The 27994-nt window shown below is 42.5% G+C and overlaps 1 protein-coding gene across 1 annotated transcript in view; it reads left to right on the plus strand.

Annotated features, from left to right (window-relative positions):
* Positions 1–3872: 3872 nt before the first annotated feature.
* Positions 3873–27994, plus strand: part of adamtsl4 (ADAMTS-like 4) — a 37304-nt gene continuing 13182 nt past the window's right edge. Inside the window, exons 1-6 of the mRNA XM_029503469.1 lie at positions 3873–3902; positions 9542–9817; positions 11309–11372; positions 13677–14278; positions 15733–16444; positions 25694–25796. Of these exons, the coding sequence (XP_029359329.1) occupies positions 9789–9817; positions 11309–11372; positions 13677–14278; positions 15733–16444; positions 25694–25796 (1510 nt within the window). The 5' untranslated portion in view covers positions 3873–3902; positions 9542–9788. The remainder of the gene's footprint in view (positions 3903–9541; positions 9818–11308; positions 11373–13676; positions 14279–15732; positions 16445–25693; positions 25797–27994) is intronic.

The raw sequence follows: 27994 nt of genomic DNA on the forward strand, positions 1-27994 counted from the left end.
GAAAAATCACCTGATCACGACTTCAAATGTCGATGTGCATTTGCTGGTTTTCTTTGACTTGTTTATGTTGTAAAGTGGATCTCTTTGGATTTTGGACTCCTGATTGCACAGAAAAAGACATTTGAAGATATCACCTTGGATGTTTATATAGACAAAATTATCAATAAATAGCACAAAGACTAAAAGCGGTTTGACTGGTAATAAAACTTAATGAGTTTATAGTTGGGCTCCTGAAAATCTGGTTTCTTACTACAATAAGCTTTTATCCAAACTCGGGAGATAAAATGAGCCCTCTGCAGCACCACCACCAACCCTGTTTGCACAGTAGTTGTGTAGCGATGACATGGGCCATTAGTTTTAGTGAACACTCCAGAAATCTTTACTTGAGAGATAAAATTATCAGGCTCCCTTCAACCCCCCCCCCCCCCCCCCCCCCCCCCCCCCCCCCCCACCCTTTACCGAAACCCTCTGCTTCACACACAGGCAAAGCAATCCTTCATCTGGAGTCACTCAGAGTTCATGGGAATTTTTTTTTTTACTAATTATTTTGAACTGCTGTTGGGGCAGTCAGAAGCTTTTTACTACAGGATCTGAGATGAACAAAGTCTTAGGGCTGAAATTAAAAACCCAGGAAACGTTTATAGTGCATATTTTCTCCATAGATCACAGAAATGTATGAATTTATTTCTTTCTTGTGTGTGTGTGTGTGTGTGTCTTTATTCCTGCTTTGAACACTGGGAAAAGGCATTCAGTACTGAAGATTTCAATCAGAATCCATTCAATCAGGGTCAATTATGAATTAAGTCTGTAACTGCCAATTATTTGTAATATTCATTATTTCCTCATAGTTTACTGTTGCTGATAGAGGGGAAAAGGCTTTTTTATTTCCCTTGGCTCATTGTTACCTTAAATATTTGTTGTAACAGTCCAAACCCCAAACTTGTCTTAATAGATGGAATGACATTTTTGGTGCTTTTGCTTAAAACATGACTGAAATGAATATGAATTGAATATCAGTAGTTGCAGCCCAGTTGTTATCCACATGGTCCTAATGTAACAGATTTATTGAGTGTTTCAGATTTGAATTCATGAGACCCTCTTTTTACTTCTCATGTTTATATATTTTCCACGGTATAGAGAAATGGGAATAGTGGGTATCTGCAGTGATAAATAGTTTAGAAACGACAGTGGCGACAGAAAACTGGACATAGAAAGTATTTCCATTCCATTTTTGGGAGCCCAACAGTGGCGGGTTTTCAGGTGGCTTGTCCTGGAAGTGAAGTTTTCCTGGAGCGAGGCAGGGTGACAGTGACCCAGGCAGGGAGGCAGACTCTGGCAGGGGAAGAGGAAGATAAACTGGCTGCTCTGTATTGTTCTGCTGATATCACTGCAACGCTGTCAGCCTGACTGATTGAAGGCTCACCCTCCCAAAATAGGCCCTGTGAGGCCAGGCTGCCTTTCGCTTCCACCATGTTATAAATAACCCCTCTGTTTGCATGTGTGCGTGTGTGTGTGCGCGCGTGCATGCATCCTGCCTTTTGGGGGTGTGTGTGTGTGTGTGTGCGAGCGCAAGCCTTGCATTTTATGTGTTTATGTGTATGTGTTTTAGAGAAGGGGCAAGAAACAAAGAATGTGTGGGAGCAAAGAGAAAGAAAAGTGATCACGACCAACCAGCCTCAGAAAGTGAAGCCACTGAAAACAATAACAGGAGGTCTGTGAGGCTTAAAACCAAACAGTGACAGGGACCCAGCGGTGAACACTCTGCATACCTCTGCACAGCACACACACACTGATCTGGACATGGCTGCAGTAATAGTGCCTCTCCCTTGAATATTCAGGCCATGTGACTCCAGCTGCCCTGCTTGTGCGCCTGCAGACTTGTTGCCTGTTTGTGTTTGGATACTGCCTTGTAAGTGACCACCTGAGGAAATGTTACTGGATCGTTTGGGCTGTTTGCTTTGCTGGACAGGTGTGCTGGGCTAAATGCTGTCCATGCAAATATAAGACAGCACTGCAGAGGCAGCGCACATATAAAAAAAAAAAACAACACAACAACAGTGTTATGCAGCTGGGTGGGGACCTACTTGCTTGTGTACCCCGCCAGGCAACAATGAAAGAAGACAACCAAAAAATCTTTTCCTTTAAATGGAAGACAGCAGAATGAAGCTGTCAGAAACTTTTCTCCTCTGCTTCCCAAACCTCAGCCCACCCGCACTGCCTGGCCTAACACACTCGGCTCTTATTCCCTTTCACCAGCTCGCTCTCTCCGCTCCCCTTTTTCGCTCTTCTGGGTCCAGTAACTCAACTCACCAGAAAAAAGGGGTTTCTGGGTATGTTTTCTGTTTATTTGATCTGGCTGCTCTTTAAACCCGTCAGCCAGTCTCTGCTCTAATCCAGCAGTGCACAGTTCACGCCTTTCATGTGAACGTGTGCTTGCACTTGGCTTTAGCCTCATTTAAATTAAGGCTGCTCCTGCACGCGCACGCTGACGCTGAGATGCTCTGCCAGGCTGAGGAAGTCACATTCACAAAGACACACAGATAACCCAGCACTCAGCACAGTAGTGTACAGTCTCAGCTTGGCCTCTGCCTGTGCCCAAGTATGTCTGCTATGCTCAGCACACTGCTGACCTGCTTTTATACCCCGCTCCCATCAGAGCAGGACACCTAAAGAGGAGCGGAGCAGACAGAGGAGTTTTCTCCACTCAAAGGCCTGAGTGAAAGAGGCGTTTGGTTTATTGTTCTAGCCAACCCGTTGAATCGCTCTCAGAAGGGAGGAGTTTATGGGTTCAGGGGATGGTCAGAGGTCATGTTGACTCTCAGGCATGTTTAGTAAGAGTGGAGAATAAAACAACTATTAAGTAAATTTACAAATATTTACAGTTAATCCTCTTCCTACAGAAACTAACTATAAATTCCTGCATGTTTATGAGGCACAGTGGGGGAAAAAAAGGCAAGACTCTGAAGGCCAGGATCAGTTTTAAATTTTCCTCCATGATGTTGTGCCAACCCACAGGGAAGACGCCCATACAGTACTCTGATATCCCGTACAACAGCCAGTGTTGTTCCAAATCTCACAAGAACCGAGACAGACGAAGGAAAACAGGGCAGAGAAGAAAATCTGACAGAAAACCTGAGGGTGGGACATAAATCCAGTGATTTCCAGATTGCAAGTTAGGCATTCAAAAGTGAAAACAGAAAGTTGATCTATTTTTGCTTATATAACAACATTCTGGACATGAGCAAAGTTTCAATAATGACAGATTTACTAGAAAGTTGCAGACATGGTCATCTCCCGCAACTAAGATAATATTTACAGCAGGCAGTTGATTTTAGTATGTTTCTATGAATAAAATTCAACAGTACCAAGTTATTACAAACAAAATAGCTTCTTTTCCAATTTTGCTGTAGCTCTGACTGAAGCCTCGGTGTAAAACTGTTATTTTACCAGATGGTATTCATTCAGAAATTCACCACTACATGATCTATTGTGTGTCCAACATGTCCAGTATAAACCCTCACTCCCTTTCCTCGTGCTCTGCAGAAAATAGCGAAGCCTTGAGGAAGAAGAGGAGGAGAAGGTGACCTCAGACTTTGATCTGAGGTTGTTTGTAAGATTCCTGCTTTAACTGTAACATTGACCTGGCAGAGCGAAGGACAGATAGACCACTCAGGTCATTCAAGGTTGAAGGAGCATGGTTGATTATTTGCTATTTCATAACTATTTATGTTGTATACATGTGTGTTAAATGTGTGCAGCAGAGAACCTGGTGGCTGTTCCATGAAAACAGCTTGCTTGGCCATTTATTGCCTTAAGTGTGTGAGGATGTGAGCGAGAGTATGTAACGCTGCAGCCGTAACAGAACGCCTCATGCATCTTCATGGCAGATTCTAAAAGACTGGGTGAGTATTAAGTATTTGTGTATGGATTGCTATGAAATTACAGATTAATAAAAAGAATACTCACTTTAAAGTGAATGTAATAAATAAAGATGTAGTGTAGCTTTTTTTTGGGGGGGGGGCTTATTTGGGTTAGGGCTGACACCACTCTTTTATCTTTCTGCTGATTTATCAGTCTGTCGTGATAAAGAGGAAGTTTCCTGTATTATCTGGCCCTCTTGTAATATTTAAGGAGAGCTATTTCCATTGAAGTTGTATTACAATTCTGGCAGCATGGTCACTGCCCAGAGGGGCCCCCTAATTCCCCAAATTTGTCATGTTTTGTCTTTTATGTACTAATTTGATTAAATGTAAATTTGTGTGGGAATATGCGACATTCAGGCAGTGTGTGTGACATGAACGGATAGGGGCCTCTCACAGTCCTGCATTACAAGCCACTGTTGCGTCTCTGTTGTATAGAGAACTGGGCCCCATCACTCAACAGCTGGTTGGGATCATTGTACATTTGTGTCGTGCCTCTGCCACTGTGGATTAATCTGTGCGGGATTTTTTTTTCTTAGATGAATACATTGAAAAGATCTTTTGAAGTCATTTTCAGGATTTTTGCGCATGAATATGTAAATCAGATAAAGGTATCTTAAAGTAGGATCTTGAAATGCTACTTCCTCTTCTGTTTTCCCAGACCTCACAGCTTTTGGATCACAAAGATGGTTATTGTGGGTGATTGTGGCTTCTTGTTGGGAAAGTTGCTCATTGCAAATGAAGGTCCTGTGAAACCACCAAAATCAGGACTTTTCATCAAATCTTGTTTGCCATTTGTGTTTAACAAAGTAAATAATGCAGGATTACAGTCTCTGGCATGTCTGTGACCATCACTTGGTCCAGACTGACATACCTAAACAATTATTAGATGGATTATCATGGAAGTTTGATGCAGAGATTGATTATTCAGAAGATGAACCTTGGACTTTTTCTCTACTGCTAATATCACATGAAAGTTTACAGCAAACCACCTCACAGAGCTGCCACTTTGGCTTTACGCTGAAATCATCCCTCAAAATAGTCTAACAGTTATGATGTTAAATTAGTGACGGCCGTTAGATCTGTCATTAGTGACCCAAATCTCCACAAATGAATCAGGCAGGAATTCAATTGAAATGCAGGCTGCCTCAGCATACCGCAGCTCTTATAGCACGGCTGCATGGTTCTGCTCTAGCTCCTCTGCCAGGCCATACCATACATGCCCATTCACACTGACATAAATCCTGTTGTTTGTTGTTGTTGTGTGTACATATGTGGCCCAGTGGCTTCTCTCAATGAGCATCAATTGTTCTTTGTGTGAATAATTGGAACAAGGTTATTTCAGCAGTTTCCTCAGCCAATTATGGTCCAACGGAGCGGACCCCTCTCTGTCTCTCTCTCTCTGTCTCTCGCTCTCTCTCTCTCTTTCTCTCTGTCTCTCTGTCTCGGTTTCTCTCTCTCTCTCTTTGTCTCTCTCTCTCTCTCTCTCTCTTTCTCTCTGTCTCTCTGTCTCGGTTTCTCTCTCTCTGTCTCTCTGTCTCTCAGGTCCTTGCCTCACCCATTCATCTTCTTATCTCCCCTCAACCCTTCGAACTGTTCGTTTTTATTGTCTTTCAGAATGATTTTCCATGAAGCTTGACTCCTACTTGGATCCATTCCTCTGAATTCTCAGAAGTTGAATTCAAGTTAAAATAGAGTTAAAAAATCTCATTTGGTGCTCTCAGCCACATCCAGACCAGACTGTAAAGATGTCAGCTTACTGCTCCGTTTCAGAGGGCTCACACCCTGCTTTGATCCAGATCCTGGCACAGGATTGGTGGAATGGAGCAAATATTGACTCCATCTGAGTCAGACAAATAGCTCCCCCTTCCAGCGCTCTTTCTCTTTCACTCTCCTTTACGCTTGCTCTGTCCCCGTCTAATCTGCCATTACCTCTTTCTCTCAAATTCTCTTTCATCCCGTCTCTGCCGCTGCCTTTCTTTTCACTCCCTTTGTGTCCCTGTCCATCATTCTCTCTCTCTCACTCACTCACTCTCTCTGTCTCTCCCTCTCTCTCCCTCTCAGTCTTAGGTCAGGCCTCTCCTCCTGTCTTCACAGAGATGGACCCTCTGAGTTCAAAATCTGAATGTTAAGTTAGCTTAGACTTTATATTGTCTTCATGCTGGATGATATCCTGCTGCTACTTTCAGCCCTGTGTGTACTCTTGCATCTGTGAGACTGAAGATTATCATGGAGGTGCGCGCCAACATATTTTCTTTCAATGTTCATATGTGCTGCAGCCGGCTGTCTCGTTTGCAAAACCAGGCTTTACATTAACAGAAAAAAATCTAGCCTTTTTTTTTTTTTTTTTTTCGAAAAGCATCTTTCCCCTTTTGGTTTCATTTTTAGTACTTTTCTACTCACGTATTATGATGAGCATTTTCAATTTGCAATCGAAAACACTTCAAATTCACAGAAAACAGGGCACTATAACAAAAAAGCAATATGAATGCTTATGTTGAGAACTAGTTGGTGGTTATGTTTATGTCTTGGACTTGAGATGTGGATTTAGTCTTGCCGGGGTTTTGGTTTTGCATGGCAGTTCTGACTTGTACTTTTTATGTGATTGTTCAAAACACGTACATACATGCACACAGAAAAGTTTTCAGGAGGAGACCTATACACCAAAAAAAAAGTACAAATATGAAGTAAACTCATGCGCAGATATCTCCAACAGAGATCATAATTATCTACATGCAGTTGGGCGACACATGGTTGAGCCACCAGACAACAAGTACAACACAGTTATTAAGATTTATCCTCTAGGCTCTAGAAGTGTCTTTAAAAAATTGAGTGGCTATCCATTGTGGAGCTGTTGAGATATTTCAGCAGAACTGCTGGACTGACTAACCAATCAACTACAGATACACATTGTTACCGACATCTTTCCTTATCTTCTTTCCTCCCCCTCTCAAAATATGAGATTTAGCTGAGCTCTTGTGTCATCAGCACTGCAGCAGGTATATCCCCTGGTCCAAAAAGGGTTAATGATCCCCATCAGACAGGTCTTCATACCAATCTCCTCTTGTTGACCTATTTAAGTCACTCCAACACTGAACCTCAGCACTGATGGTCTAAAGAAGCCTGGAGGCCTCATTAATCTAGTAAATAAAGGGGTTGTGCGCCTACTGTTTGTGAGCCTGAGGCTGGGGTTTGTGTATGCGCCTTCTGGAGACAGAGTGCGCATAAGAAAAGTTTTTGGGGTGATTTATTACCCCCACAGGGGAGAGATACTCTCATCTGCAGTTTTATTACTCAGATCAGCCATCCGAGACAAATAACAGCTCTACCACTACACACAGACCTCCCCGGACACCAACACAAACACACACGCCACATCTGGTTGTTGTAGCGTAGTGATAAGTGATACAGACGCAGACATTTAGCTGATCAGGTTATTGTGGTTGGTGGTGCATGTCTTAGTTATTGCTCATAAAGAGTCTAAAAAAGAGAGATAGTCAAAGGAGGAGTGGAAAGAGGCTGATAGAGAGATAGAGAGGGAATGAGGAGGGGAGCAGAGGGCTATAAGTGGTCACGGACCACTGGTGGCCATGGCTGTGACCTCTGGCTAATTGTAGTTACTGATAGATATGCTGCTTAGAAGTACAGAGATATCCATTACACTAATCACACACAAAACACACCCTGAGCTTTGATAAACGTGTCCATGTTTGTGCATGAGCCCGTGGAATCTACCCTTTTTGCTCTCAGCACGCTTTTAACTTTTTTTTTTTCCTTTATTTTGACAGATCAAATCTTAAGCTTCTGTAATGTGGTTGAGTCTTAATTTGTGGCTCCCAGCATGCTTTGAAGTTAATAATCTCCATCACCATCACTGCACCCGTGCTTTAGGATGCCAGTCCAAGAAAAGCACCAGCCTTGCCCTGGGTGTGTAAATATGTGTTGGACCATAACTCACCGCATGCTGTATGACTTCCCTCCCCCTCCCCTCATTATCTCCTCCTCACATTCCCATCAGCTCCCCTCTCCCCTCAGTGGCAGCAGGGTAACAACTGTCTTGAACAGGACTCTGAGGTGCTGTTGTGTCATTGAGCATCAGCAGTAAACAATGTGTTTATGATCAGTATCTTCTTATCCTCGGTTCTCCTTAATTTTGCTTCCCAGTGCTAGTTTTTGTCTTAACCCCGTTTCGACTCTCTTATCTTGTATTTTCATGTTGAAACTGATGATTATTTATTACTTTGTCATGCGTGCAACTCCCATGAAAACCAAGTGCTAAGGTACTTGGCAAACATGCAAGTCACCACTAATTCACATATACCAGATCCAGGATGCAGCACATACATTTGTAAACAAGTCTACAAAAAAACAAAGCACAGACAAGCAAATCACATTATCACAGAATACTTTCATGTCTTCAGCAAAATAAATAAAATAAATAAATTCCAAAATCGACCAAAAAGTTAAATAATCCATTCCTTTTCCCTGGAAAGTTGCAAAATTAAATATCAGCTTAAGATTTTTTGATTTTTCCATCAGGATATTTCCTGTTTTTAAAAAGTTGCACTCAAATGATGGAAGATGAACAACAGCATAAAAAAGCAACTCTTTTTCTCTTACAATCTATTTTCAACTGAAATATTATTGAACTTCTCAACTTTAATGGATAGAAATGATAGAGACCAGTCGAGTTGACCCACGGAGAAACTTTCCGATAATAAGCATCCTGTGGCCTTAGTTTTGTCCTGATCAGTTCATTTTTAAACTTTCACTTAAAACGTATTTATATATCTACAAATGTCACTCCGGTTCACGTGTGTGTCCACGTCCTTGCCTCATTCTCTCCTCTGTGTCACTCTGTCCCCTCTGAGCATCTTCACTTGTAGAAAACGAGGCTCTTAACTGACCGCTGCAGAAGGTCAGTGTATTCCAAACAAATAAAAAAAAGTGTAAACAAGTTGAAGCTGCTTTCACATCTTCATCAGATGACACACACACACACACACACACACACAGACACACAATCATCACTGCTGCTCAGAACTGGCATGTCTCTTTGCTATATTTATTCCTTCAAACTGGCAGAGCTCATCTGTCCGCAAGTGCCCAAATGTGATAAAGCAGTCATGAGGAAAAAAAACAGTCATGTTTATTAATGCAAAAATGTACTTTATTCATTGCCACTACACTGCCAGTAAGTCAACGGTCATATTTCGCCCATGGGTTAGAAGAGAAATCAAAATTTTCTGCTTTGAACTTGTGTCAGTGACTGTATTACAGAAGATTTTGTGGGTTTTTTTTTGGCCCAGTCGATCTCCAACAAAGTGTCTCTGCTGCAGATGCTGCCAGCTCAGGGCTGTTTCAGACAATGAGTAGATCATTACTACTGATCAGTGTGACCAAGTACAAAGACGCATTCTTATGCTGGATTGTGCAACTAGAAAGCGGCTCTGAGAGTTATTACAGCTCAGTCAGGGCCCATAGATGTATTTGGAGGGGGGTCTGAGAGTGTATGGTTTAAGCGTGTGAAAGAGAGAGAGAGAGAGAGAGAGTTGTGTAATCTGTGATGTAGTTTGTCCTCTCTCTCTCTCTCTGTCTGTCTCTGGCCCCCTGGCTGCCAGGCGTCACACCGGTTTATAATAAGGACCCAGAAAAGGAAAAAAGTGAACGGGACAGAAAGAGGAAAAAAACGGAACCCTTCCCACTCTCCCAAACTCCCCGGGAGTGAGTGTGACAGGAGGAAGGCAGAAGGAGAAGACCAAGGAGCCTTCACAGGACCTCATCACGGTGCTTAGAGGACTGAGCGGACCGGGACGGACCACCACACCGGACTGATCGGAGCGGACTGGAGGGCAGTCGGACTCTTGGATGAGCATGCGGGCCGCTTTACTCTTCAGGTAAAACTTTGTCTTCTCCAGCTGCAACCTGCTGCCGCTCTGCTCTGCTACACTGTGAGCTGCATCCCCATTTGAACGAGCAGGGAGTTTGCATCGACTGCTGTTGAGTTTCTTTTTTTTTTGTTGATTTGTTTTGTGTCGACGTTTTGGGTTTTACGCACGCCGCCTTGTTGTTGCGCGCTGGGCGCCGTGAAGGACACATGATAGGAATTCAGCCGGAGGCATCTCAGATCAGGTTAGAGATCAGTGTTTCTCCTCGGGGCGGACTTTCTTTGCAGAGATTTCCTCCTGCTGCATGTCTCCGGCTTGTCCTCCGGCTCCCACTCGCTCCACAATGTGCCACTGTAGCGGGCAGGGAAACGTGGAGCCGGGTAGGGGGTCGTTACTTCGGCCTGAGCGGCTCTGTTGTGTCGGACTGTGCGGGACCTTTGTCCGTGTTTTTGGGGGTAATTGTGTAGTCTGGTGTGGGGAGGCTTCCAGAGACCACGGCGGTGCACCACAGTGGAAAGAAGGGACCAATTACTCTGACTACATGTGGCTTGCGGACTGCTGGTTGCGGCGATGGTTTGTCCGTCTGGGCAGGTCTTAATATCATGGTCTGGCGGTTTGCTTGGCTGATGCAGACTTGGTGTTACACTTGCTTCCAATGCACTTGTTTCCACTGTGTTGTGGAGGCGGATGATTTAAGAAAGTTAGGGGTAGAGTTGCTCTCCTGTCGATCCAATACATTTATCTGGAATTTGCGCCAAATTTTCAGAGAAAAGTTAGACCTTAAGGATCATTAATGGATGATATTCACTTTCAGCCAGCTCACCTTCTGGTGGGTCCACATGCTAATTCAAAAATATTTCGTGTCAAATTGAAGGATTAACCCACAAATAACGGAGAACTTTAACTTCATCAGAAACTAGAAACCACCTCCTTTGAACTCCAGACCTCAAATGAAAAGTAACTTTGAGGAGTAGATGATTTTGGACGTTGTGGGTGTGTGTGTGTGTGTGTGTGTGTGTGTGTGTGTGTTAAAACCACATCCTCAGGGTGTGTGCAGTCCCAGAGAGAGGCATGTGGAGGGAAAACATGATTGCTGTTTAAACCCATTAGTTTGTTAGCACCTCCCAGGTTTCCCCCAGATTGATTGAGATGTTTGCCTGTGAACCCTGAAGGGAAACAGCAACTTTTGTTCAGCTTCCTTGAGCCCATATACCACCTGTAGTGGGAAATAAAGTGGACTAATTGGTTCCTAAGAATGCAGTTAGCGGAATATTTTCACTCAACACCTTTATTCTGAAGTAATAGTACAGTGAGTTGAAAAGGCTTGGCAAAGCTAATAAAGGCCCGACTTCATACAGAACACGTCATTTTAATATTTAGATAATAGATCAGTTTTATTTGAAAAGTCTTATTCAACCCTCTGATATTTAAAATTTGAATTCTGTTTTTCTGCCACGTCTCACTTCCATCTCCATCTCTTATTCCTCTCCGTCCCTCCAGGCTCTTTGTGCTGTGGGGCTTTGTGGTGGTCACGACCTCTGTGACCAAGGCTGCCAAAAGGAAGGTGAGTCATTAGCTCATCATACAACTTGGACAATGGAATCACTATAGAGGGCTGAAAGGTGAATGCGATCCGAGGATAGAGTCTCATATTTTCCAGGTCTATCTTGCAATAATGCTTGCATACCTAAATGGCCATAAAATGAGTTACTGGCCCCTTTTAGTACTAACTGCTAACTAAATACTAGCTCAAAGAGATTCTCCTTACATGATTGGAATGTGTGAGATCCCAGCGACTTTGCACTGCGCAAAGAAGCAGCCAAAACTTATGTTGCTTTGTAAGTTGGTCAGTCAAATCAAACAAATATCTCAGACTGTCAGATCCAGTCAGAAATCCAGGAACTCAAAATACAACGATGATGACTTAATGGGCTAAATGATTTACTCAGACTCCAAAATCCTCAAATTAACTTCAGATGCACATCTAAATACACTTTTCTGATAGATACCATCATTAACATAAACATTCAGCAGCTAAAGAGTCTGATATTTTCTGCGTGGTTGGTAGAAATCAAAATCAGAAGTAAAAGTATCCTGCAGATTTTGAGGTCACATTAATCTTTATTGTCCCCGAAGCACATCTAAAAACAAATGAATGATATTTTTTCCACATGATGTTGAATATTTAGGTAATGAACTGTATGCTGATAAGGTTGTGCCGCCTCCCATCTGGCCACAAAGCTCCCCTCTTTGTTAGCGTCCGAAGAAAGGAAACACAAACGGCAAAGAGGAAGACAGTATATTATTAAATATGGAATAAGTACACTATCTGATAAGAATTTTATTGTATATTGTATGTTCTATACATATATATTTTTAAGAGCATCACACTGTCTCCAGTATGATCACTTTGTTAAAATAGTGGAGACCAGAATCCACAGCTGCAGCCCGGACTGGTTCAGTCCTGGTGGCAAAGTGTCGCAGTAGTTTAACCAGTAGCTCCGGAGGTCGGCGATGGCTGCTGCAGGGTCACTGCACCGGGCTCATTAACGGTCCAAGTTATGTGGCAGCTGTGTGTTTGATGTCACTTATTACGACAGAGCACACCTCCCTCTACACACACTCACACACACACACAAACACACAGTCATTAGCCCCATCAGCCTTGACCCCCCTCATTTCTCTCACCTCGTTCTGTCCTCTCCCACCATCCCGCCATTTTGCCTCATACAGAATTGCTGTCAGAGCACATAAACACACAACTATGTCACTTGCACCTGTCCCTTCCTTTCCACCCATATCCACAGTATGTTTAGTTGCACATGTGTGCCCATGCACACACATATTTACACACTCAGAGAGAGGGAGGGAGGGGGGGGGGGGGTTTATGTATTGGTTCTTTCTCAATGGAAACTTTTGTTCAGCTCTCATGTTTGCTGGCCTGCCAACCAGGCCAATGCTTCATTTATGAAATGAGAGAAGAAATATTTATCAGTAGCCACAGAGGAGGATGTCAAAGCCTGCCCTGGCACCCACTTACATACACTCACACACATATATACACACATACACAGCCAAATTAGCCCTGATTAGCTAGTTCTTTTTGTGCGTGAACACAACACCGATTTACCTGCCTGCTAATAAGCTTGCTGGCAGGTGACTGAGTTTCTCCTAAGCTCGAGTGAACTATGGCAAGTTCAGGATTTATATTTTGGCCCCAGAGGAAGGAAACTCACGAGACTATAGCTCATCAGTCAACTCAGTTACTGTAATGAAATAAGTCCTTCCAGAGACTTCAGATTTTGCAGTGGCAACAGTTTGGCTGAGTACTTCTTTAAAATGTTGCCAAAGCTTGTAGTTTGACCTTTTGTGCAGCTGAATCAGAGTTTCAGTCAGCATTAAGCTGACTTAATAACTGTCCTCATAACTTCATTCAAGCTGAACATGAAAATTGGCATTCAGATTTAACACACTGCACAAAATGCAATACACAACTAAGAACCAACAACAATCTTCCCAAAGAAATCCTGGTGAACATCAAAGAGGTGAAGCTCCTTAATTGACCATTAATGTTTTCAAATTATAGAAGATAATTTAATTTGATGGATGTGTCATTATGACAGCTATCTTCCATTAAAAATCCATTAGCTGTTCAAGTGTGACAGGGAAGGAATGTGTGATATTACAGCATACTGTAGATAAACTCTGACAAGCTCACAATAAATCCAGGCAACAGTCGTACTGTTGTTCTAAATTAGACACCGTTTTGAATATTGGCTTATTTTTTTAATCAAGAAAACAATCAGTTGATGAATTGAAAATGCTATTGAGCAAATCAAGTATCTGTCTGTGTGTGTTCGTGTCTCAGGTGGCGAGCCGACGGTCCAGACAGGTGTTTGAGGTGGAGACTGCGGAGGGGGTGTGGTCTGTTTGGGGGGAGTGGTCAGAATGCTCTCAAACCTGCAGCATCGGCATCTCACAGAGGAGTCGGACATGTTTACCTGCCCCGCCTCCGCAGACTCCTCCCCTCCCCCATTCACCACCTAACTGGGAGGAGTATCTGCCTGGGGGCATCGGAGGGCCCGTCGTCTCACCTGTGCACCCCCACTACCCTCCTCGTTACCCCGGGCAACACCCGCCTTATCAGTCCCCACCTATCTCCAGCAATCACAACCCAGGATTTTCTCTGTTTCGAAATAGCCCCACAGGAGGAGCAGCTCCTGTACCGGGACAAGACAATTCCTCTCCTCCTCTGTTCCAACCACCATTCAATCCAAACAATCGGGATCATGTCTCTGTTTACCGTTCGCCCTATCATGCCCCCCCACACAGCTACAACCAGCCCACCCGAGTCATCAGGAGACCCACCACAGCTGGAGCAATGAGGAGTGGAGTGGGAGGAGCAGGAGGGGGAGGAGGAGGGAACAGAAGGTCGGCTGCCACCGGTCGGGACGGTTTGCTTGCCAGGAGGTGAGACCAAGAATAAAGCAATAAAAAAAAGCAATTTGCCTCAATTTATGCATTTATGCAAATCACAAATTTGTCTCGGCCAATATAATAGTCAACAAAGAAGAAAAAATTAAACCAAAGATAAAAAGTCTAATCCCACTGTGCTGCTGTGGTGTCCACTTTCAGGACTGAACAGTGCTTTGAATTTAGAGCAACCATTCCATAGATGACAAAAATCTGACTCTTTTCTTTTTGGATTTAACATCCAATGTTTGTCCTGTTCACTAGAATAAAAGTACCAATACAACAAATTTAAACATACTCCATTTCAAGAATCATTCCTTCGATCAAAATACTACTTGAGTGAAAATGCACAATTAGGATCAGAAAAGATGATCAAGATCAAGATCATTAAAATAAAAATGCTTGAAAAAATGTAAGCATCAAGATCCATTTAGCAGCTGTTCCAGAGCTTTCAGGCTACTCACACAATCTTCCTCGGGAGATGGACTAGCAAAGTGTGGATGTTTAACATTTCTACATTTACATGATGAATGCGCTGCATCTGCTGCATCTGCTGCATCTGCTGCACCTGCTGCACCTGCTGAGAAACATGTGGTTTGATTAAAAGGTCCAGAGAACAGCTACTGAATGGACGCTGTGGTGAGACTGTTTATGTCAACTGCTGTTTCACCTGTTACAGAGTTTGTCAGAAAGTACTGGCATATTTATTTCTTAACTGCACTATCCAGATTTGCACTAAATGAGTTTGATCTTCTTGTCTGAATGTTTATCTTTGCATGTGTATGTTTGTTTTTTTTAAGCCAATATTATCTAACTCTGAAGTAAGAAACTGGTCAATGGATTGATTTCCAGGTGACAAATGGTTTGCTCTGCACTCTGAACTCAGCTTTTCTGTAGTCTCCAGTGCACAGGAAGTGAGTTTTGCATTGCTGGCAATAGAAACAGTGGCTTGTTCAGAGTAAATAAACAGAACTTATTTATTCGGATGAGCAGCAATACTCACCACACCTGACCAGACAAAGAAAAGATTTGCAATTTCATCAGTAAATAGTGCAGTAGAAGGAAAGAGCAGTTTTACAGCAATGTTTTCTGAGCAGAGACATCACCAGAATAAAGGAAAATGCAGATTTCTCAGGGCGCCATGTGATGTTCATGATTCATTTAGGCGCTATTATCTACAGTGTTGACATTGTTCAGGCATTAGACAGCGTTTGTTATCATATTTTAAGTATTGGCACAAGGCAGCATGGCCATCTGTGCCTATTTGCTATGTTATATCATCAATTCCTCTGGTTTTTGTCATTCAGACAGGAGATACGATACTCCGTTCACTCACGTGGGTTTTCATTACGCTGAAGACGAGCTGTATCTTTCTTTGTCTAATATGCACTAATTGAAATATTCTCTGTCCCTTCATCCCATCTTTTACCCTCCTTCTCTTGGACTCTCAGGTCTTCCTCAATACGTCCAGGTCAGTTTGGCTATGGCCGGGTCCCCTTCTCTTTACCTCTGCACCGTCAAAACCGACAGGCTCGCCACACAGAAAACAGCACTGACACTGCAACTGCAACTGCAGCACCCGGACAAGCTGCGAGTGAATTTGAGGCAGTGAACAACAGAAGGGAGCAAGAGGAAAAGGGAAATGATGGAGAGGACAGGGAGCTAGTGAGGAGAGAGGAGAGGGAGGAAGAGGAGCAGGAGATCACAGAGTCACCTGCTGTGGTGGAGACGCCCCAAACGACCACGACAGGCAAACCTCACCGCCATGCTGACAGACCCTCACACTCCCATACAGAGCATGTGTGGGGGAGAGAGCGAGTCCCATCTTCTTCCTTTTCACGCTCCTCATCGCCATCTGCCTCCAACCGCCACTGGTTTGACTGGCACTCTGTCACTGCTCCACCTCCACCCGTTTCCCCTCTCTCGCGCCCAAACCCCCCTGCCATTGCATCACCTTATTCCCCTCATCTCCACCGCTCCATCCCCGTGCATAGGGAGTTCCACCCAGGCTTCAGTCGACAGGCCCCATCTACCAGCAATGTCTACCCTCTACAGCACCTCCCTCACCCGGTGGTTGAATCAAGCAGGAACGGAGGAAGACGGGCTCCTCCGGTCTACAGATGTTCTGGCCCGGAGAAGGAATACCGCAGGTGCTTCTCACAGGTAAGATCCTCACCTATAAAACGAAGAAACAAAAGTTCAGTCCAACTAATTTACCAGCTTCACTCCTGTTTAGTAGCTTCAGTAATTAATTTCAGCTGGCCCAACTCTTACCTCTGCTCCATTTAGCTGCATCAGTATATGGACTGCAGTTGTTATGGATTTATACGAATGCTGTGTGTTGAAAGGAGCCATTAGGAAGCTGTAAAACTAAATGACTGAAGGTCAGTGTATTTGATAGGCAGTGCTTTCCCCAGCTACAACCGTAGCTGGGTGTCCACAAGTGCTTGGGTGGAAAAAGCCTGTCTTGGCTTCCGCTATTCAAAGGCAAGTGTGTGTTCTGGGGCACAAAAAGAACACATACCTCTGCTGTAAAGCTTTACACGTGATTGCATGCATGTCTGAGTTCAGTACCTGTGTGTGTAAATATATGTAAATATATGCCAGAGCTCCAAAGAGCGTGTATGTGTGTGAATTGTAACTTCTTGTCTTGGCTTGGTACCTGCTCCGCACCTCTCAGCACAGCGAAAGCATTCTCAGTAGCATAGCATGTGTGTCTTTGTTGCCGAGAGGAAGACAGAGAAATGCTGTCGTGCCAGATGGGCCTGCTCACCCTCAGCACACAGGTGAGAAACTGAGGTCGATGTCGTTGTGACTCAGGTTTCACTGACACAGGAATGCCACGGTTGATTTCACTCAATTAAATGTGAGACTGAGAGTGAGTGTTGCTTCATCCTCACAGTGTTTCTCTCAGAAATTGGAATTTCATTTGATTAATATATTCGAAGTATAGTTTGTCAACTTGTACGATGAAATATCTTTTTTGGGAAACTTTTGATTTGTTGATCAGTTGTAGGGCTCAACCCCTCCTGGAAAATAAGTGTAAAACACATTTCACCCTTGTAAATCAGCATCAGCTGCATCAGCCGGGAACACCACACTCAACTGGCTCCCAGTATTTTTGCAGTACTGTTTGCTTTAAATTGAAAACCAATCAATCAGCTGCCTCTGGAGATCAGGAGCTGCAACATTTGAAAAGTCATCAATTCCACCTTGAATGTATATCCACAAAAAAATGTAATTCAAAAAAATCATTTCTGGTACTTGTTATACCCCAATAATGTGATAAATGCATACACTAATGTATCTTAGACGACACATAATTTTTAGTTTCTTCTGTCAAATAAACAAGTCTTCTAAAGAAAAACATATTAAGTAAGACATTAGCTGAATTCAATTGTTACTTGATGATCAGACTAATGTCTCTCTTGGGCTCATAATTGTAATGTAACAAAAAGATAACAGAAAAATGCAGCGATAAGATGAAAAGTTTTCTTCTCATTCAGCCATGAGTGAGATGTTTCAGATCACCGTTGGAGGAACAGGTACATGAAACAAAAAGAAGGAAACTGATCTGTTGTCCTTTTGAAGATTTGCTCATGAGGACAAAAATACTCAGAGGGACATGTGAGCAGGTTATTTAAGCCAGCAGGCCCCTCATGGCAGGAAAGACTTAAGTGAGAGTGTAGAGGGAGGTGATAAGATCGACTTCTACTACACACACACACACACACACACACACACACACACACACACACACACACACTTCCAAACGTACACACTTTTACTCTTACATATGTCTACAGCTGCCTCTCATTGACTGGGAGTAGTCACTTGAATCCGGGGCCAGGTTGGTACTCTTGGGCCCTTGACTTTCCTCTCTTTAGATAATATGGCACCCTCTTTTGTTGCTCCCCCTCCCCGGGTCCCTGCTCGACTTTGTGTGATAGTCCCCGTGTTAAAACAGATTTAGTAGCTGGCAGCGCACTTCCCCTTTGTGTGCCAGCAGCACTAATAGCAGTCCTGTGATGTCTGAGCCTCACTCATTGGGTTACATATTTACCCAGCATTAGCCTGTGCTGTAAACTCGGTTGCTGCCGCAGTAGAGTGTTGGTCCACATAAGCATCTTAACGTTGCTTAAAAACAAGTTTTAAGTTCAAGAAAAATGCTGGACTTTGTCCAGGCTTGTAAGCACTGTATACAAATGTGTGTGTGCGTTTGTGTTGTTGAGGGAGTGAGGCAGACTGAGTGTGACACATCCTATTATCTGTTATGTGTTTGTCATAACAGTGCGCCTGAGGCCCATCACAAGTGTCACTGGCTCTGTGTATGTGTTTTTACTGTTGCGTAGAAGCAAGCGGGGAACCAAAAAAGGGACAGAGGAAATGAGAAGGGCAAGAGAGGGAGAGAGAAAGAGTGTGTGTGCATGTGTGTGCAACAGGGGGGTGGTAAAGGAAGTGACGCAGTTAAGTAGTAGTGAAAGAGAGTACTGTTGTTAGAAAATCTGAACACAGTAAAGGGAAGGTAGGAAAAATGTGGGCAGGGAGAAACACAAAGAAGAAATAGAGATGACTGCTGCTTAGACTTAGTAATTTGGCGCGTATGAAAAGATGCAAAGAGATTGTTAGTGGAGAAGACAGGGCAGTTAAGGGAGGGATGGTCAGCAGCGACAGACAGAGAAATCCTGCCCTATCTGTTGCTTCCTCTCTTGGAAAACAATAGAGGAAGCTTTTGCCAGAGGAGCAGAGGGATTCATGGAAAAGTGTGTGTGTTTCTGTGTATATACTATATGTGTGTGAGTGAGTGCAGAGTGTAACCAGAGGAGAAGTCTCTCTGTCTGAGGGAGAGGGAGGAAAAAGGTGAAAAGTCTTCAAAGTCTTTCACCGCATTTCTTGAAGAGTCTTTAAGTATTCCCGACTTCTCTCTTGCTCAGCTCCTCTTTCTCGCCTTCTCTTTGAAATAAATATTTATCAGGAGTCGGTTACAGTGTGCACCTCTCCAATAGTAAGTGAGGGGAGATCAGAAGGATGTGGATTCAAGCTGTGGAAGTGGTTTACCACATGGCCTAATGAGAGCAATACAAGCAGACATGAGAGCACAATGTCCACTGGGGACTGGGGACACGAACGCCTGTCACCGGGAAACTGATAATCCCTTCAAATGTTTGTCCTCTTACTGTCCATCCACATTGAATAACCTGCCAAATAGTCTTATGATAATAATTTCACTGATGAAACATCGATGAAAGGGTTAGGGTATGACAGCATGCCCATGTAGTGCAGAAAGATGTCCTTGAATGAGTGAACGTTTTCCATGTTTTTATGAGAAAACCAGATGTGGTGATTAGTCTGTGATCATAGCTGTTACAGATTATTTCCATTTGGATGAGTGAGTTGTCTAATCTTTGAATCTGAAATGGTGGAGGTTGTCTTCAGGGTGATTTGTGTTTTTCAAGATTGATTGAAACATATTTAAATATGCTATAAGCCAACAACACCGGCATAATACTGACCACCACACATGTAAATACCTGAAAAAAATACATCATCACTGAAGAATAAGAATTTATCTTTTCATGCTCTGGTACTCTTTTAGAGTCAGGGTTAGATCTAATCCCAAACGTTCAATGCACAGCTGTTGTTGAACAGGACCTGTGACGATCAGCACGGTGCCACGCTCTGCTTTCATGGCTGTGTGCAGATGCAGCCAGGCACACTGTTGTTCTCATGAAATGACAAGCAGGCCCAGATGTGTTGGATTGTGGCGAACAACAAACAAGGCTACTCTGTGCGCTGATCTGCACTTTCTTTGCTACACTTTAACGACCTAGGTAGCCCTGCTCATTAAAGTCTGTTTATATTAGCTTCCGTGTGCTTGGAGTTCCCTTCAAATATTTCTTTCATGTTCCTTTTCATCGTCAGCGTCCTTTCTTCTCACTTTTTTTTTTTAAACCCCTGTCATTTCTCATCCTGTACTTTTTATACTTTAATCTTGATTTAAAGGAATAGGTCAACATTTTGGGAAAAAATCTTGTTCCCGTGATTGAGTTTATTCATTTTTTTTGGGTAACAGTTAGATGACTGTTGTAGAGTGAGGCCACTCTTGCGCCTGCAAAGTAGGCAGTTGGTTTCATACAGCCAATAAGGGGAAAATTGACACACAATGCCACAAAATGAGAAATAAACAAAAAGGCATTTGCAAATGGTGAATCTGATATAATCATACAGACCTCATCCCAGAAATGACCAAAACAGAACCTTGCAATAACTCAAGACCAAGTTAAAGTGGTCCTTAACATTAAAAGCCAGAACACACAGTTTGGATTTACATGTAACAATTTTAAATTCAATTGTCAAACTGTCCAAACAGAGGAAATAGCATTTCATAGTAAAAGCTTTTTGTGGATATGTAGCTCAGTGTGAATATTTAGATCTATGAGTACAAATGAGGCCTGGAAACAAAAAGTGATGTTCACACTTCCTCCTTATCTTTCACAAATTCGTGTGTCATCATGAAAATATGTCAAATCAGGAGTCATCACTGTGTATAAAAGCACCCTCTTTGTAAAGCTGCTACATGGAAATATTGTCATTTTGAGGGCAAAGTTGTGGTTTTCGTTTTGTTGATATTGTGGTTAAAGTGTTTATCTTTATATTCTTTGTCACCTCAATAATCCCAAACACTTAAAGCTGTTTTTCATCGTGAGTATAGATTTCTCTGTGAAAACACAAAGGAGATATCCCTCCATTTGTCTGGCTCAGCTTCAGGTCTCCTCCTGTCTGATGTTGATGGATGACCAGTGTTTCCTCAGGAGGACTTTCCCCCTCCGGGTGAAGGCTGAAGTTTGGGTGGTGCCCTGCTGAACACTAACACACAGCCTTGGTCACAAGATTAGCTGGAGGATGTCAATCACTGAGGATAAACACAGTCACAAGCACACACACACAAACGTATTCTCATACATTATGGGGTTGTGTGCATAGATACAATAATTAGTCCTGCCATGTGGGGTATGGTGATTTATGATGGCGTGGGCCAGCAGCCAGTTGTTTAGTCTAAGCAATGCTGCAGTAATGCTTCAGGAATGGCTGGCCAGCCTTAACCTGTACGTGGTATTGAGTCAATCTTGCCAGCCCTGCAGCCACAGACCTTCTGGGAGAATGACTTAGAAACAAAGACAGCAGTGTGTCACCAGGGCTTTCCCCACAGAAACACAACTGTGGTGAAATGTTCCAGCATCATCCTTTCGTTCTGAGAAATCTTCAGTGTTGTCTGGTTGATGTTTGTGCCTTATGTGTAAGTGTTGTGTTTGATCAGGACTTCGGCTTGTGCGTGTTTATAAGTGTCTGGTAATGTGTGTGTGTGTGTGTGTGATCTCAGGCAGCACCCAGACTTTCTCTCCCCTCCTAGCTGGCAGTAAAACACATATGTAAGTGTCACAGCTGCCATACAAAAACACTTACTGCCCCTCTTTCACCAGCTGTACTCACTTTTCTTTCACCTGCTGTCAGCTCCATCTTTCACTCTGCTGCCCAGAAGCAGCCAGTTTTTGCGTCTTTCACCTCATCCTTTTTTTCTTTTTTTCTTTTTTTTTGCTTGCTTACTCACGCCTGTCTGTTGCTCCTTTTCAGGTATCTTAGTGGAGTGATGAAAGCAGTGACTATAGCGGAAGGGCAAAATATTTTGCACATCTTCGCTCCTAGTTTAGTTTTAATCATCAACCTGAATGATTAATGACCAAACTGAATAATTCCAATACATTAACCAAGATGATGGATTAAATGTGGTGAAAGACTGAGAGCAAGAGGAAAAGTTGTTCCCAAAGTGTCCGTTGTAACATCCAGCAGAGTTCACAGACTGATTCAGTTTAGATGAGTTTTTCTTTGCAATGATGGATTATTATTCTAAGTGGTTTAAGAAAACTGGATGAAATGCTGGCTTGTTTAGATCCTGTCTGATAGTCTAGTTGTGAAGTAGTGATGCAACTTCTGTGTTCTCAGCCCTGAGTCATTACTTCAGGGAGTACAATGTTTTCATAGCTGACTGGTCGCTGTGCGGAGTGTGCGGAGAGTAACTGAAATCATTTAAGAGATACCATGATCTGTATAAGATTCTTCATGTATACATTGAAAGAAGATTGTAAATAACAAAGACAAACGCACATTTCTAACAGAACAACAGTAACAAATTGTCATCTGATTATTTACTACTTAGAGGGATATGTTTTCACATTAGTCCTCACCAGTTTGGGTTTAGGGTTAGGGTTACTATGAATATACTTACATACATCAGTGCTTTACTTTGAGAAATAAGAAATATGACATTTCTTTCTTATAAAATACTTCTATTTATTTGACAAAAGAGGCCAAAGTTCTAAAAAGCAAATTATCTAAATACATTTAGCTGAGCTTTGGCTCAATCTACATTAAAATGAGGAAGTATGACTAGGGGAGTAAAAGAAACCAAACTTCTCAGTCTTCAGATTGTCTACATTTGAATTTAAATCACCACCTGTATCTACATAAACAATATCATGACCAAATATTGATACCAGTTCTCCATACTTAGCTATTTTCATTCCAACTTTGTACTAATACTTTGTTTAATACCTCCTCCTATTAAACTTTTCACTCCAAAAAACATGCATGTTGTTATCCATATATTATATATTAACATATAATAGCAGCTTTAATTGATTGATATCCAGGTTGATAAGCTGGAATGAGGCCCAGACCCTTCCTCAACACATCTTTAAGTATTTTCCTTCTGTAAAAGCCATCGCCCTTTTTTCTCTCTGTCTTTAGTCCATTAAATAACTGTCACTGTCCGTCCTCTCTCCCAACATACACTCCACCCTCCCCATTCCCTCTGTTCATCCTTTTCTTGTCTGCTATGAGGAGACCTCCTAACTTTAGCTCACAGTGAATGAGGCAGCACAGAAGTACAACCAGCCTTTACAATAACAAAGTCTCCTCCACGACCATGAAACACCAGTGGACAAGTTTTCTTATTTCTGTTTTTACTCCCACTTTACCTCCCCTCCCTCTTTTCATTCAGTCCATTAGCCTCCCTCTGTTTTTACACACCCTGGTCTCTTGGGAGGAGAATGCATTCACCCTGTAGTCACATGAATTCACGCACTTAACATTTTCTCACATTCTTTCTTTTACATTGCTTTTTTGTCTCTTAAGGAGGCCCTTCCATTATTTTCACTGAAGTGTCCCACTGCTGCATGTTTGAAATTGTAGTGCACACGCGTGTTTGGGGTCGTTGAACCTTGTTTATGGTCTGACAAGCACACACCTATGCACTGATACACAGACACTATCCGGTTTAAAATGGGGCCTGACATGTTTATGTCGAGCAAAAATATTTACAACCATTACCAACTGCACTCTCACACACATACAGATCTAGGCAGTTGCTTGCAAACATCAGGTCACATGCTCATACTGACCTTTGTGGGCCGATACACACTCACAAGCTCAGTGGAAGCAGCTCTGATCTAAGAGACTGAAGCCTGACATTAACATATCACCATAAATAACACTCAATTAAGTCTTTTTTAACAGTGTGAAACTTTGACATGGCGCACAACATAAAGTTTGATGAGCTGGTTTCATGCTTCACCAGAAGAGGAACAACAGATGACTAATGAGAGTCGGGTGACATGATGGCCACATACATTCCTTTACACACAAAACAGTCAAAGTGTGAAATTCAGCTCAGCCAGCGTCATTGAATGCATGCTTTGACATTTTATCCATGACAGTCTTTTAGTTACACTTTGTCACAGGGGCATGTTCACATGGGAACTGTCAATCTGTGTGTGTGTGTGTGTGTGTGTGATTGAGCTTGACTACTTCCTTGCTCTTGTCTTCCCAGATGAGATGCTTTCCAGCTGTTTGTGACAGCTGTGTGACTGAAAAGAGGTTTAGAAAAAATTAAAAAGGAAAAGAGGAACGAATTAAATAAAGACAAGAAGAAAAGATAAGAGCATTCTGGCGCAAACAAAGAGCGGAGTTGCAAGGAAATTTGAGAGCTCTGTGTGCGGCATGAAGAGTTGGTGCTTTTGAAGTAGCTGTAAATCAGAGGGTTGTAAACTCTGTTTTTAATTAGGCAGGATGGTTGTGGTTTTCCAAGTAATGTTATGTGATGAAGCTGTATGTGCAGTGTTGGGTTAGGGTAAGTTGTCAGATTCTTTACTCATGTAAAAATTATAAGAATGTACAAAGAAACATTAGATTGTTCATCCAAATGCATCAAGTCATTGAGCTGAAAACTAACAAACAACTTTTAGCTGTCAGTTAAAAGTGAAATATTTGTTTTGTTTAGCATGTAATATGCCAGCATTACCTGGTGAATGTCAGTGTTGGGTATGTTACTTTAAAAAAGTAATTTGTTACAATTACTAGTTATTTTTCTCGAAAGGTAACTGAGTTAGTTTTTGAATTACAGCGTAATTCAAAAACTAATGTGTTAAATTTTTTTATGTGCTAGTATTTAATACACCTGCCCATCTCTCACGTTTTTATTATCATCATTGGTGATAATGTGCTGATTTGCACAAAATACAAAGTACAACAAAGATGAGAGGAAATTTTGACCTTGTGGTGGCCCTGGATGAATACAGATGGGATTCATATTCCAGGAAATGAAAATATCAAAATAATACAATGTATTCATCTGGACCTACAAAAAAGTAATTTGATATAGATGTTGTGGCATTTTGGTATGAAGTAGCATGAGATGGAAATATTCAAGTAAAGTACAAAAATATTTCTTAAGAACATTATTTGAGTGAGAACACATTATTATTTTCATCGATGTGTCTGTGTGTGTCCGACAGGAGTGAGTTATAGTCAGGACAGTGAAAATCAGCAGATGTGCTGATGTTTCAGCTGTTATTTAAGTGCAGGTATGCTAGAAGTCTTTCCACTGTAGGGCTCCATAAGGAGTTGGACATGTGCACACACTGACGTATGCACGTGCACGTGTTCATGTGCTCACACAGTCACTAACATTCTGTGGTTATGCACACAGAGCCATGATGGATTTATGTGAGGAGCTGTTTCCAAAAAATCCATTATTTCCATATGTTTCTAATACACTTGCTCACTGCCAAAAGCGACATGGAGACCATGTGTGTCTTTCTGTGTCTGTGTGAGTGTGTATGATGGCATAACATGTTTGTGCTTACCTCCATGATTTCATATTAATCTTTTTCTTTATTAGCTCTCTTTCTTCGTCTTCTACTCACCACAGTCCACTCCACCCATACTTATGTGGAGACTGTGAAAGCAAAAGGTTTACTAGCTGGCTGAATTAATATTAGTTCAATGTGTGGCACTAGTTTTGCTTTTGTTTTGTTTTAACTTTTCTCTCTGTCTCTCTATGTTTTTGTCCTCTAGGTATGTGGAGGAGGCTCACAGGACTCCAGAGCAGAGCAGTGTGCAGCATTTAACACCCAGGAGTTCATGGGCCGCCTGTACAACTGGGAACCTTTCACTGAGGGTGAGACCTGAGCTAACGCACACACACACACACACACACACGGTAGTTAAGGCTTTGGCTGCACAATGCTTCAATGTCATAACAGGCTTATAGGAGAAGAGAGACAGGAGGTGGGGTGAGAAAGAAAAGCAAGTAAAAATGTGTGTTTAAGTGAGTTAAACGTTGCTCTGATATTGGAGAGTGTTGTCAGGCCTCGCTCGCATGCCCAACCCACCTCAGTCCCCTCCTCTCATTGGTGCAGACCCCAAGCTGCTGAGCGTGGTGAGAGTCAAGAGGAAAAGAGAATGACTGGAACTCAGTCCGCTTTTCTTCTTTGCACAAAACACTTTTCCTCCTCTCTTTTTCCTCTCATTTGTTCAACATATCCCTCTCTGCCTTCCTTCTCTTGCCAAACATCTCCGCCCTGCTCTGACTAAGCACAGATTCCTATTGGATGACATAAAGAAAGAAAGAGAAAGGCACAGAGAGGGAGTTGAGTGGTGATGGGATGCAAGTGCTGTGTCACATGAGCCCTGGGTGAAAAGAGAGGCAACGCAGCTTAAGTGTGTGTGTGTTTGTGCGCCTTTGTTTCTCCATAAATGTGATTTTCTTCATGTGTGGTTGTGTTGTTTGTTTACTTTCTTGGTAAGTGCACCATAGTTCAACACTGTGGAGGTTATGTCTGTTTATCTTTGTTATCCATTGCAGGAGGGGATGAAAGAGAAAGAGAATATTTGAGGAATTTGACAGAAAAGGATAGAGAGAGTATTCCAAACACAGGGACTTGGGGAGTGAGAGGGTGAAGATATTTGAGAAACACAGCTGTGAAATGACAGCAATGCTATAGTTAAATAGAAAACTGTCTTTGGCCTTTTGTGTCTTTGCAGTTGAGTGTTATTGGTTGGTGCTGAGGATAAATGGCTTAATCCAAGTGAGATAATGTGTGGAAAAATGCTTGCACGTGTGTGTTTGTGTATCTGTTTGTAATTACAGTATCAGCTGGCTGAATTTTTTTCATCATGCTCACTCTGAGAGTGGAGAGCCAGAAGCACTAGATCAACTACACATCTGAACCTCATACATCAGTTTCACTGTGTCTCAAAGCAACACACACATAATACACTTGTCCAAATATACAGCGTCTTCAAAACTAAAACGAGAGATTTGATGAAACCAAATTTTAAGCTGGATCATGGCAGGATAAAACTACACTCAGTATTTGTACATTACCCATAACAATATGTCAGATGAGCAGTGTTGTTTGTATCGATGAGCCCACAGAGAATCCTCACACAACTTGGATGTTCCCTCTTTCAACTCATTGTTTTGTTATTTCCAGCCCACAACTTTCCAGGTTTTTCAGCTGCAGCACACAGTTGCTTTCAGTGAAAAAGTTCTGATAAACCCTAAACAGGATAACCCTTAACCCTCTGTGAACCCTGAACACTTCACACCACCTGCTTAGCACCAAACACACAGCTGAAGTTAGCAATTGGAGTGGGTGGAGACCAAACACAGAGTTTTACCATGAGCATCTTGGGCTTCATCATGAAGCCCGAGGTACAAGTCTTTTCTGGAACCTGATGTGATCATCTGTTTTTGTGTTGACTGGTGATTAAAACTGCAGCACATTACATGTGCTGTAATGAAAACAGTGAGTTTTATTAGATTCCCTGCTTTGTCCAACAGAGCAGAGCACATCAAACTTGACAAGTGAAAGCATCTTCTCATATCTTTTGGCCTTGTCAGAAGTGACAGAGCAGTTTGGGGGATGAAGGCAAATCTACATGATGCAGGTTTGGCCTCACTGGGATTGGCTGGAGTCAGTCTGTCTGCATAAACACACAGCAGCTTTCCTTTTACCCCCATCCCTGTTTCTGTGTGCTGTGTGTGAAAGAACGAGATGACCATATCCTAAATTGAGTTGCTCCTACATTTTCTGTATCTGCTGTGTGTCCTTGCCCTCTGCTGCAGTTGGGCTTTTTTTTTTTTTATAACCACAGTGTCCTTGAGATCTGCTCAGAAGAGGAGAGGACTGGGCGAGAGAAAAGGGGAAGAAAATCTGACACTGATTCTGTTAGCCTTTTTTTTTGGGGGGGGGGGGACAAAAGAAGCCACCAAATGGAAGATGTCACATTTATTGTAAGGAATTGTAAGATGCTCTGATGAGGTAGATACAGTAGGCCTATTGTATGTGTTAAAACTATTTGCTGATGACG

The sequence above is a fragment of the Echeneis naucrates genome, chromosome 6 (assembly GCF_900963305.1).
Source record: "Echeneis naucrates chromosome 6, fEcheNa1.1, whole genome shotgun sequence".
Lineage (NCBI taxonomy): Eukaryota > Metazoa > Chordata > Actinopteri > Carangiformes > Echeneidae > Echeneis > Echeneis naucrates.